The 13,459-nt window shown below is 51.1% G+C and overlaps 1 protein-coding gene across 1 annotated transcript in view; it reads left to right on the top strand.

Moving 5' to 3' along the window:
* The window catches only part of ANKMY1 (ankyrin repeat and MYND domain containing 1), a 41,879-nt gene that overhangs the window by 10,379 nt on the left and 18,041 nt on the right, over positions 1-13,459 (top strand). The window contains exons 7-9 of the mRNA XM_023740854.1: positions 2,148-2,653; positions 5,349-5,520; positions 12,113-12,253. Coding sequence (XP_023596622.1) covers positions 2,148-2,653; positions 5,349-5,520; positions 12,113-12,253 — 819 coding nt within the window. The remainder of the gene's footprint in view (positions 1-2,147; positions 2,654-5,348; positions 5,521-12,112; positions 12,254-13,459) is intronic.

Here is a 13,459-nt window from a genome sequence, read left to right as displayed (position 1 = left end):
CATGTGTGTACGAGTGGTTGAGCACGTTTCCGTGAACATGTGTGTACGAGTGGTTGAGCACGTTTCCGTGAATGTGTGTATAAGTGTTTGAACACCAGTTTCTGTGAACATGCACGTACTAGTGTTTGAACGCTTGTTTCCGTGAACATGTGTGTATAAGTGGTTATTTGAGTACCTCTTTCCAGTTCTCTTAGGTGTATATCCAGGAGTGGAGTTGCTGCGCCATCTAGTAACCCCATGTTTAACCTAGGGAGGGACCGCCAGCCTGTTTCCATGGCAGCTGCACTGTTTACGTCCACCCCACTCCTATGTGGGCTAGGGACGAATTGCAGCCAGGTGTGGCCCCCCTGGGCTCCCGCTGCCGGCCAAGGGCCAGCCCTCCCAGCCCAGGGCAGACTCGTGTCCTTCCCGGAGGGGGCAGCGTTGGGGCGGCCTCTGAGCAGCACCCGAGTGTGGGTGTTTCCACCACCCATCAAGCAGACCCTGGACGCCACTTGTCGACCTTGCTGAGGCCAGGGTGAGGTCCACAGAGAAGGCGGAGAAGCTGAGGGAGGCTGGCCCCTTGCAGAAGGCTGGGCGTGGCGTAGGTGACCTTCTGTCCATGGTGCGTGAACGACAAGGGTGGTGGATCCAAAGTACTTTCATTGCAGTGCATAATCAATACAAAAACATTAAAGAGAGCTGCTCCCTTCTCTTCCTGGGTGTCTTCGGAAGCTGGTGCGTATTCCACATACATGGCACACCTCGATTCTGGACGAACCTCATCTCAAAAGCGCAATGGCCACCTGTGGCCCATGGCTGCCACCTGGAGGCATGACCCAACCAGGCTCGGGTTTCTGTGCGATGACTCTGCAGGTGTCCTTTCTAGTTTTTTGTGGAAGGTACAGAGTTGTCTAACAGGGCTGTCACTCTAATCGCTTCTTTCTTCATAATGATGATAGACCCATTGTCATCGAGTCGACCCTGACTCACGGCGACCCCACGTGTGTCAGAGGAGAGCTGTGCTCCATAGAGTTTCCTATGGCTGGATTTTCAGAAGTAGATCACCAGGTCTTTCTTCTGTGGCACCGCTGGATGGATTTGAACTGCCAACCTTTGAGTTAGCAGCCTAGCACAAACTGTTTGTGCCACCCAGGGACCTATCTAATGATATAAATAAGTAAACATATATATGTATGTATAAATGTATGTATATACGTATCCTTGTCTCTTTCAGCTCTGGTCTCTGGTTCCTTGGGATCTCCATGCGGCATCCATCATCGCTGTTTGTCCTGCTTGCTTGCTTTTGTGCCTGATCTGCTCCTTTATATCTCAAAAGGGATTGGCTTAAGACACACCCTACGCTGATATGCATTCACTAATAAACAAAGAAAAGCTTATGTCCAAATAGGATGACATCCACAAATATAGGGGTCAGGATTCACAATACATATTTTTTAGAGGCACAATTCTATATGTATCTAAACCTGTTGCTGTTGAGTCAATTTCAGCTCATAGTGACCCTATAGGACAGGGTAGAACAGCCCCATAGGGTTTCTAAGGCTGTAATTTTTATAGGAGCAGATTGCCAGGTCTTTCTCCTGTGGAGCAGCTGGTGGGTTCGAACCTCCAACTTTTGGTTAGCAGCTGAGCACCTAACCATTGAGCCACCAGGTCTCTCTCTCTCTCTCTCTCTCTCTATGTGTATGTATATATATAAACCAAACCCATTGCCATTGAGTTGATTCTGACTCATAGCAACACTATAGGACAGAGTAGAACTGCCCCGTAGGGTTTCCAAGGAGGGGCTGGTGGATTTAAACTGCTGACCTTTTGGTTAGCAGCCAAACTCTTAACCACTACACCACCAGGGCTCCATATATGTATCTGTATGTATGTGTGTATGTCTGTATGTGTGCATGCAGGTATGTGTATGTATATATCTGTGTGTATGTATATATGTATGTGTGTATGTGTGCATGCATGCATGTGTGTGTGTGTGTATGTATGTGTTTATGTGTGTGTATCTATGTATCTGTACGTGTGTATGTATGTGTGTATGTATGTATGTGTATGTGTGTATGTACGTATATGTATGTGTGCATGCATGTATGCATGTATGTATGCATGCATGCGTGTATATATGTATATTCTTTTACCTTCCATAGGAAGTGATGGTAAGAGCTCCAGTTCTGCCGAGCTTCTCCTTCCTGCCAGCTGAGGGCGCCACAGAGACTCTCTACTGTGATGAGCGTGTCTTCCTGAGCCAGAGTTACCAGGACCTGAAGCCGGTGGTGGCGGGCGGTGAGGACAGCCCTGCCCCTCAGAAACTCCACCAGCTGTCCGGGGAGTCGGCTGATGTGAAGAGCGTGTCCCAGAGGGCGGGCTCCGTGCAGGGCAAGAGCAGCAATTCGGAGTTGCTGCAAGGGCCGGACGACGCTTTGGGGAACACGGACAAGTGCACCCAGTGCAGCAACAATACCTCCTTTGATTCCAACCTCTGCGTCCGTAGCTTCTCCATTCAGCTCTCGCTCGACCTCCTGGAGCAGAGTGCCCAAGCCTACACCTTGCTCAAGGCCCCCTGCTTGGGCGACAGCAGCTCCGAGAAGGTGACCTTGGATGCCAGCAGCTCCAACAAGGGGACCATGCGGAAAATGGCACTGTGCATGATTGAGTGAGTCACCAAGCTGGCAGGGCAGAGTGCCGCGTCAGCGTGGGCCGTGGTCGAGGGGCCTCTTGAGGGGGTGTTTCTAGAAATATGTCTGATTGCTTGAGCGTCTGCGGGGCCAGTGACTCACACTGTGCAAAGCCAGCAGGTTCCAATCCCAACGCTGTCCTTGCCTGAACAGCCTGATCACGGGCCCTGGGGCATCTTTATGGGGCCTCAGGTGGTTGTCCCCTGGGTGGTATCTGTAATGACAGGCATGGGGAACCCAAGAAACATGTCCTGGGAGGCACGCAGGTGCATGCCAGGCATCATGCAGGTGCTCACACCCACCCTCCCACCCCCACACACCTGCCCACCCCTGGGTCTGGACCAGTGGTTCTCAGACGTGGCTCATGCACCCCTGGGGATCCCCAGGACCCTTTGAGGGGGTCTGCGAGGTTGAAACTATTCTTGTAGTCACCTGAAGATGTCACTCACCTTCTTCACTGTGCTCACCTTTGCACTGATGGTGCAAACGCAGCGGTGAGCAGGACGGCAGTGCCACGCATGCCTCGGGCACAGCTCCAGGTGGCCAGGGTCAGCTTGGCATCCTCTCGCCCCTACGTACCAGCAGCAGGAAAACACCACGCACTCAGCAAAGCAGAAAATGTTACTGATTAATTCCATTAAGTCTTGACCCCAGAGTCAACCAAATGGGAAGGACACACAGAGCTCTTTTGCTGCAAACCCTGGGACGGTGGTTTTCTCGGGCGAGGTCCGACCCCCATCGCTGGAGGGGCAGACTCAACTGGTCACTTCCCCCCACAGGTACCATGTTTTTCTTAAATGAATGGCCAGCTAGCAAACTATGGTGATTCACACTTGGGTATTTGGCAGATGTTTTCTTGAATCTGAACATAGCCTATCTCCTTAAGGAGAATATCTGGCCGCGTTGGTCACTGATGACGAACGTGAGCTTTCACGCGAACAGTTTGGGAAACTCTCGTCCACCACAGAGACTCTGTGGATCCTGGTACTGGAGGACGGTTCCGGTGAGATAGATGATGTTATTTGTGAATGTGATTTTCTGGTCTTGTGTAATGACGTGTGTCAACATTGGGAAGATCTGCACACCTCGGGGAGCCAGTTTTTCACGAGTGTCCCAGCCCTGACGTCCTGCAGTCACAGGTGGTAGACAGCCGGTTGCAGCACCGAGTAGACCAGTGGTTTGAATATGGCCAAGACCGAAAAGTTCACCAACATGGGTCTCACGTTCTTGTAGCAGCCAACTGAACTGCTACTAGCGGATCGCCCAGACTAAGACAGACTAGGAAGAAAGGCCTGGAGATCGACTTCTGAAATCAGCCAATAAAAACTCTAAGGATCACAATATTCTGATCTGCAGCTGATCACGGGGACGGCACAGGACCGGGCAGCGTTTCGTTTCGTGGTGCATGGAGTCGCTATGAGTCGGGGAGCTGACTTGATGGCATCAAACAACAACAAGGAAGAATATCCACAATTATCTGGAAAAGCTACTAACGTACTCCTCGCTTTACCTTATGCGTATCTGTGTGAGGGAGGATTTTTTTCATTCACTTCAACCTAAACGACATATTGCAGCAGATCGGAACTCAGAACTTAAGCCAGCAACTAAAGAGAGAGATTTACCATGAAGGCGTACACTAAAGAGCTTCACAAAATATGGAACAATGCCACTCTTCCCACGCATTGTTTTTGTTTTGGGAAATACAGTAACTTTCACAAAAACATGTTATTTGTGTTAGTATGCAATAGGTTTGCTGTTGTTACTTTTTACATGAATTAGAAAACATTTTTGTATGTCTCAGATTTCATTTGTAATACAGTAAACACTGACAGAGACCCCACACAGACAAAAGCTCTTGGGGTCCTCAAGGATTTTTAAGCGCATGAAGGGTTCCTGAGGCCAGTGTGAGAACCGCTGCTCTAGACTGATCCGTCTCTCCTGTGCTCCTTCCTCTTCGTCCCCTTTGCCCCCCACTCCTGCCGTGCTGGCTGTGGGGTCGGCAAGTCTAGCCAGGCGCTCCACTGCCCTGCTGTCTCTTCAGCCCCTCACCCACAGCCCGGTCCCCTCTCTCCTTCCCTTCTCAGCCCACCTTGGGGGGCATTGTCCCTGCCCACACTCCTCGACCTCAGACCCATGTCTCGGCACGGCTTCTGCAGTGGGGCCGGCTGGTCTTCTGCTCTGCTTGCTCATGTGCTTCCCCAGGCAGAGTAAGAAGGGTGTGCTGGTGTGTGTGCCTGTGTGCATGTGCACGGGTGCGTGTATGTGTTGCAGGTGTGCATGTGCACAATATGCATGTATGTGTGCACGTGTCCGTGGGTGTGCACGTGTGCATGTATACGTGTGTGCTGTGTGTATGTGTGTGTATTTGCAGGTGTGCGTGGTACGTAGTTCTCTCACAGCATCCAGAGGGTGGGGTGGTCCCTGCCCCATTTCACAGCTGACCTCAGTGAGGATAGCAGACCCACCCAGGCCCCCAGCCCAGGAATCCCAGAGCTGGATTTGACCGTGGCGGATGGGCCCCAGGCTGGCTTGGTTTGGGTGGGACCAGTGTTTTTGGAAAGATGGGGCCCTGGGCGTTTTCAGGAAGGGTGTGGACTGGCCTGTCCTGGGGTGCTGTCCAGGCAGCTGGTGCTGAAGCTGTCTGTGCTCCCCTCCAACGTGTGATCCTTCCAGACACAGAAAGAGGTGGCAGACCATCCAGCTGCTGCTGCACCGAGGCGCTGACCCCAACCTGGGCCGCGTGCCCATGCAGGTCCTGTTCTTCGCCGTGAAGGCCGCGGACGTGGATGGCGTGAAGCTGCTGCTGGAGAACGGGGCGCGGACTGACATCCAGCTCCCCCCGCAGGTAGACCGGGGAAGGCGCGGGCAGGTGTAGGTGAGAAAGCGCCAACACTTTGACACCACAGGGTATGCTGGGGTTTATCCGTTTGTCCAAACTCTTGGCTGTATTTCTCTGACTCTCTGGTTTGAAGGATCACACAGGTATTTCTCTAATTGGAGGCTGAAACTACTCATCAGTCTGTGCTCAGAAAACAAATGCTAATAATATCACAAGTGGCAACAAGAACTCTGGATGAGTGACAGTCCAACATCAGAGCCACCTTTGAGCACCCCAGTTCTGGCCCGGTACACATGGGCCGTCTGATCACACTTGTGGTATTCTGTTGTTTTGTTCTGATTATATGAACACATGTCCAATCAGTTATTTAAGCTTTTTATTTTATTTAGATGTCGATGTTCTAATAGAGTCCCTGGGTGGTGCAAATGGTTAAACGCTCGACTGCTGACCGAAACATTAGAGGTTCGAGTTCACAAGGGGTACCTCAGAAGAAAGGCCTGGCTATCTACTTTGAAAAATCAGCCACTGAGAACACTAAGGAGCACAGTTCTTCTACTCTGACATGTGTGGGGTCTCCATGAGTCAGAGTCGACTCCATGGCAACTGTTTGTCTTTGAATGTTCGAATAGCTGGCAGTTTTGTTCTGCATCAGGTCCCTGGGTGGTGCAAACTGTTGGAGATCAATTGCTAAGCAAAAGATTGGCAGTTCGAACGTACCCAACTGCACCATGGAAGAAAGGCCTGGCAACCTGCTTCTGTTAAGATTCCAGCCAAGAAACTCTGTGGAGCAGTTCTACTCTGAAACACACGGAGTCACATGAGTTGGAGTCAACTCGATGGCAATGGGTTTCGGTTTTTTTGATGTTCTAATAGCTGACAGTTTTGTTCCTCATTGGCTGTTACTGACTAGTCGTTGCTCAGTGACGCCCCCTAGTGCTAGAAGGGCAGGTGGGAGCTCATCTTCCAGGCCAGTCTATTAGCCTGGGAGCCCTGTGGCGCAGTAGTTAAGAGTTCGGCTGCTGACCAAACGGTCGGCAGTTCGAATCCACCAGTCGCTCCTTGGAAACGCTGTGAGGCAGTTCTCTGTCCTATAGGGTCCCTATGAGTCAGAATCAACTCGACAGCAACGGATTTTTCTATTAGCCTGAAAATGAAGCTTTTCTTCTGAAAGATTATGCTGAAAACCAGGATTAGTGAGCACCAGAATAATTTCATAATAGCATTTTAGGTTTAATGATTGGACTCCATCCTTGAGACTGACTAAGGTTGCAACCTTTAACCTTGATAAAGAGCTCAGCTGCTAATCAAAAGGTTGGCCGTTTGACCCACCAGCTGCTCCGAGGGAGAAAGATGTGGCAGTCTGCTTCTGTAAAGATTACAGCCTTGGAAACCCTATGCGGCAGTTCTACCCTGTCCTATAAGGTCACTATGAGTAGGAATCAACTCGACAGCAATGGGTTTTTAAAGACTTCATTCATTCATTCATTCCTTATGGCCAGGAGTATGTTATTTACACAATCCTCTTCTAAACAGAAGGTTTGCCTTATTAAAATGCCCCAGTGGGTAATCCACATGGTTTACAAATGGAAACATGGCATAGAGGGGCCCCACTCAGTCACTCTGGCTGGCCCCCCTGTCCTGGCTCTGAGTGGGGGCACACCCCTCTACCTCCTACATCAGAGGACCCCCCTGGGGCTGCTTCTCCAAGGGCCACTTGCTATCTCAGCTGGGGAGGGGCAGGCAGGAGGCTGGCTTCCTCTCTGGCTGGCTGTGCTCCCCATCTTGTGTGGCTACAGCTGACTGAACACCGCCCACAGGGACGGCCTCTCAGGCCTGGCTCCATGGGAGGGTAGAGAAGGGACCATCTGGGGCTACGGCTGGGGGAACAGCCAGCACCCCTGAAAATGCTCAGCAGGCAGGCTCGTTCTGATGTCCCATAAAACCCACTGCCGTCGAGTCAGTTTGGTCTCATACCAACCCTGTAGGACAGAGTAGAACTGCACCATAGGGTTTCTAAGGCTGTGATCTTTATGGAAGTAGACTGCCACATTTTTCTCCCTCGGGCTCTCTGATGTCAAGAGGCAGAAAAATAATAAATTAAAATAAACAAGGAAGAACCTGTTTTTCAGGCAGCTCAGTGCAGCGTCAGGGTCTGGGGAGACCAGATGGGAGTCCAGGGGGTCCTCATGGGGATAACAGAGTCTCCTCCTGAATATCAGTCCTTGTTGAGGGAAGTCTTTCCTGCATGAGTCACCGGAGCTGCCAGTGGTCACAGCCAGCCAGTCCGTGCAGGTGGACTCAGCGAGGGCTGGGCAGGGCACGGGAAGGGGCTCTTCTTGGAGGATGTCCAGGACAATGGCTCAGACACAGGGATGATGGCTCAGACACAGGGACAGTGGCTCAGGCACAGGGGCAGAGGCTCAGATGCAGGGACAGAGGATCAGACACAGGGACAGCGGCTCAGACACTCAACAACTGGCAGAACCCCCACACTGGATCCCTGACAAGTAGAGTAAGGGCTATTACGGTAGGGAAAGCCAAGTGGAAGCTATTAGAACTGCCCCTACCTAGGAAAATAGTAAACAAAAAGCAATACCACATTCCTAGAGGGATTGCAGAGATTACTGCCACCATCAAGGACTTGAAGGTTGCAGGAGTGGTGATTCCCACCACATCCCCATTCAATTCGCCTATTTGGCCTGTGCAAAAATCAAGTGGCTCTTGGAGAATGACAGTACATTATCAAAAACTTAACCAGGTGGTGACTCCAATTGCAGCTGCTGTTCCAGATGTAGTTTCATTGCTTGAGCAAATTAATACATCTCCTGGTACCTGGTATGCAGCTATTGATCTGGCTAATGCCTTTTTCTCCATACCTGTTTTGAAGGACCATCAGAAGTAGTTTACCTTCAGCTCGCAAGGTCAGCAATATACCCTCACTTGCCTACCTCAGGGCTACATCAACTCTTTAGCCCTATGTCATAATTTAGTCTTCAGGGAACTTGATCATCTTTCTATTCCACATCACACTGGACCATTACATTGATGACATTATACTGATTGGACCTAGTAAGGAAGAAGTGTCAATGACTCTGGACTTATTGGTTAAACATTTGTGTGTTAGAGGGTGGGAGATTAGTCCCACAAAAATTCAGGCACCTTGCACCTCAGTGAACTTTCTAGGGGTCAGGTGGTGTGGGGCGTTTTGAGATATTCCTTCTAAAGTGAAGGATAAGTTATGGCATCTGGTTGCTCCCACAACTAAAAAGGAGGCACAATGCCTAGTGGGCTTCTTTGGATTTTGGAAGCAACATATTCCTCATTTGGGTGTGCTACTCCAGCCTATTTATCACGTGACTCGAAAAGCTGCTAGTTTTGAGTGGAGCCCAGAACAAGAGAAGGCTCTGCAACAGATTCAGGCTGCTGTGCAAGCCGCTCTGCCACTTGGCCCTGTGATCCAGCTGATCCAGTAGTGCTTGAAGTGTCCATGGCAGACAGAGATGCTGTTTGGAGTCTTTGGCAGGCCCTATTGATGAATCATAGCACAGACCCTTAGGATTTTGGAGCAAAGCTCTGCTATCCTCTGCAGATAACTACTCTCTTTTTGAGAAACAGCTTTTGGCTTGTTACTGGGCCTTAGTAGAGACTGAACGCTTGACCATAGGACACCAAGTCACCAAGCAGCCTGAACTGCCCATCATGAACTGGGTGTTGTCTGACCCACAGGGTCATAAAGTTGGACATGCACAGCAGCACTCTATTATTAAATGGAAGTGGTGTATACGAGATTGGGCCCAAGCAGGACCCTAAGGCACAAGTAAGTTGCATGAGGAAGTGGCCCAAAGCCCATGGTCTCCGCACTACCTTCCATCTCCCAGTCTGTACCTGTAGCCTCATGGGGAGTTCCTTCTGATCAGTTGACTGAGGAAGAGAAAACTCATGCCTGGTTCACAGATGGCTCTGCGTGATATGCAGGCACCACTCGGAAGTGGACAGCAGCAGCACTACAGCCCCTTTCTGGGACCCCCTGAAGGACAGTCGGGAAGGGAAATCCGCTCAATGGGCAGAACTTCAGGCAGTGCACCTGGTTGTTCACTTTGCTTGGAAGGAGAAACGGCCAGATGTGCGATCGTATACTGATTGATGGGCTGTGGCCAATGGTTTTCCTGGATGGTCAGGGACATGGAAGGAACATGATTGGAAAGTTGGAGACAAGGATTTATGGGGAAGAGGTATGTGGACAGACCTCTCTGAATGGGCCGAAGAAGTGAAGATATTTGTCTCATGTGCATACTCACCAAAGGGTGACCTCAGCAGAAGATGATTTTAACAATCAAGTAAATAGGATGACCCGTTCTGTGGAAACCAGTCATCCTCTTTCCCCAGCTACTCCCATCATTGCTCAATGGGCTCATGAACAAAGTGGCCATGGTGGCAGGGATGGAGGTTATGCATGGGCCCAGCAACAGGAGTTAACTCACCAAGGCTGACTTGGCTACAGTCACTGCTGAGTGCCCAATCTGCCAGCAGCAGAGACCAACCCCGTGTCTCCGATATGGCACCAACCCCATGTCCGCGATATGGCACCATCCCTCAAGGTGATCAGCCAGCAACCTGGTGGCAAGCTGATGACATTGGACCACTTCCATCATGGAAAGGGCAGCGTTTTGTCCTTACTGGAATAGACACTTATTCTGGATATGGATTTGCCTTCCCTGCACACAATGCTTCTACCAAAACTACCATCCGTGGACTTACAGAATGCCTTATCCACTGTCATGGTATCCCACACAGCATTGCCTCTGATCAAGGAACTCACTTCACGGCAAATGAAGTGAGGCAGTGGGCCCATGCTCATGGAATTCATTGGTCTTACTATGTTCCTCATCATCCTGAAGCAGCTGGCTTGATAGAACGATAGAATGGCCTCCTAAAGACACAATTATGGTGCCAGCTAGGTGGCAATACTTTGCAGGGTTGGGGCAATGTTCTCCAGGAGGCTGTATATGCTCTAAACCAGCGTCCAATATATGGTGCTGTTTCTCCCATAGCCAGGATTCATGAGTCCAGGAATCAAGGGGTGGAAATGGGAGTGGCACCACGCACTATTACCCCTAGTGACCCACTTGCAAGATTTTTGCTTCCTGTCCCCTCGACCTTATGCTCTGCAGGTCTAGAGGTCTTAGTTCCAAAGGGAGGAATGCTGCTACCTGGAGACACATCACTGATTCCATTGAACTGGAAGCTAAGAATGCCACCTGGCCACTTTGGGCTCATTATGCTTCTGGATCAACAGGCAAAGAAGGGAGTAACCATACTGGCTGATGTGATTGATCCTGATTACCAGAGGAATTTAGATTGATATTACATAATGGAGGTGAAGAAGAGTATGTCTGGAATGCAGGAGGTTCCTTAGGGCGTCTCTTAGTACTACCATGCCCTGTGATTCAAGTCAATGGAAAACTGCAGCCACTCAATTCTGACCTGACTGCTAATGGCCCAGACCTTCAGGAATGAAGGTTTGGGTCACCCCACCAGGCAAAGAACCACAACCAGCTGAGGTGCTTTCTGAGGGCAAAGGCAATACAGAATGGGTGGTGGAAGAAGGTAGTTCTAAATACCAATTATGTCCACATGACCAGTTGCAGAAATGAGCACTGTAATTGTCATGAGTATTTCTGCTTTGTATATGTGTATCAAATATTTTTGATTTCTTCACTTATAAAATGTAAGATGTAAATGGGGCTAGTGTGTTTTCGCTTGTACGAGTGTTAGTAGTATCAAGTTAGGTACAAGTATGACTTTGTAATTGTCTTTATTCAGGGATTATGTCTGGTTTGGGGAGATGTGTACAGGTGCCGAGTTAATAAGGGGTGGACTGTGAGGGTTAAGATTGTGTGTCTACTTGGCTGGGCCATAATTCTCAGTGTTTATATGTGATCACTCCATGATGGGATTTGCTGTGAGTAGCCAATCAGTTGAAAAGGAGTTTCCTTGGGCGTGTGGCCTGCATCCAAATATAAGTGGACATTCTGGCTTTTGCCTGCTCTGGATCCTGCAGCTGCCTCCTGTTCTTCTGACCTCCAGTTTTTGGGACTTGAGCTAGCAGCTTACCTGCTGATGTTGGGATTCGCTGATCTTCACAGCCTGTGAGCAAAAGCCCTGCTCTCCGACCTGCCAATCTTGGGTTTGCCAGCCCCTGCAGCCATGTGAATCAGGAGAAGCCTCTATCCTGATCCATGGACTTGGGACATTCCAGCCTCTACAATCGCATGAGATAGAAATCTCTCTCTATGTATATTTATATGCTTTACTGGTTTTGCTTCTCTAGAGAGCCCAGCCTAAGACACATGGCGTCTGTCTTCCCCTGTATCTATTCTCCCCTTTATGAGACGCCACTCAGAAGGGATTAGGTTTAGGACCCACCCTGCTCAGTGTAACCTCATTAACATAACAAAAGTAAACCCCTATTTCCAAGCAGGGCCCTGTTTGAAGGTGTAGGGGCAGGACCTCCTTTCCTTTGGGGGACACAGTTCCCTCCATAACAGGGGCTTCTCTCCAGCGCAGGGCCTCACTCCCTCCTGCATCTTCCCTGCAGCTGCGGTCCCTGACCCCCCTCCACATCGCCGCTGCCCTCCCTGGGGCGGAGGGTGTCCGGATAACAGAGCTGCTGCTCCACGCCATCACTGACGTGGATGCCCAGGCGGCCGACCAGGATGAAGTGTACCAGCCATGCAGGGTGCGTCCCCTGGGGCCTCGAGGGGGTGGAGCGTTTGCTGGAAGCCCCAGGAATTCTCTTTTTGAATTCATCTGTGCCTGGGTGGTACAAATGGGTAAGTGATTGGCTACTTGCCTGATGGTTGAAGGCTCACACCCACCCAGAGGTCATGGAAGAAAGTCCTAGTGATCTGCTTCCGAAAGGTCACAGCCTTGAAAACTCTATGGAGCAGTTCTACTCTGCATACATGGGGTGCCATGAGTCAGAATCGACTCAACAGCCACTAGCAAAAGCAACTGTCCATTGTGGCAATACGTCACTATTAATTTACTTGTAGCTGCTGGGGTTGCTCATGGTCTGGGCCCCCATCCTGGCTGGTGACTGGCTGTGTGGGCCTCAGGCCATGCACAGTAAGCACCATAGCAGCTGAGCACAGCAGGCCCCAGGACTAGGGGCGCCAGAACGGCCAACCCCCCCATGAAATTGCTTAGCAGGCAGCTCATTCTCATGCCGAGAGGCAGGAATAATTGATCAAAATGAGTGAGTGAAGAACCTGTTTTTCAGGCTGCTCAATGCAGCATCGGGATCTGAGAAACCCAGATGGGAGTCCAGGGGGTCCTCATGGGGATAATGGGGCCCCTTCCTGAATGTCAGTCCTTGTTGAGGGGCTTCTTGCCTACGTGGGTCACCAGGGCTGCAGAGTCAGCAGTGTCAGCTCCTGGGCTGGGTCTCCCCCTGGCCCAGACCCCATCCCCCGCCTCCCCCTGACCCCCCTGCCGTGTGCAGCAGAGGGACCTGTCCCCTGCAGCCCCTGTGCAGCCTCAGCCGGCCTGTCCCTCCAGGCCTCTAACTTCCTGCTGTCCGAGAGGCTGGGCCTACCCTGCTCAGTGTGACCTGAGGAGGCCTGACTGTGAGTGGTCGCTCCAGACCTCTGTACCACTTCCCTGCTGGGCTCTGAGCTCCAGGAACGCCAGGAGGGGCTGGTGCCAGACACAGTCCCACCATTGCCCTGTGGTGGCCGCTGGCCTTGGGGCAACTACAGACCTGGGCAGGAGAGACCCTCACGGCCCCCCTCAGAGAGCATCCTGTCCTCACCGAGCATGGCCCCCCATCCACAGCTCTGCGTTTGCAGGGACAACACGGCAGCCGTGGCCCAGGGCTCTGGAGATCCAGAGGTGGGTGGCTAGGACCCCCTGCTGTGCCACATGACAGGGAGGAGGGGGCCCA

This window comes from Trichechus manatus, unplaced genomic scaffold (assembly GCF_000243295.1).
Source record: "Trichechus manatus latirostris isolate Lorelei unplaced genomic scaffold, TriManLat1.0 scaffold00165, whole genome shotgun sequence".
Classification (NCBI taxonomy): Eukaryota; Metazoa; Chordata; class Mammalia; order Sirenia; family Trichechidae; genus Trichechus; species Trichechus manatus.
The sequence above is the reverse complement of the archived record's forward strand: the minus strand, read 5'-3'. Positions and strand labels throughout refer to the sequence as shown.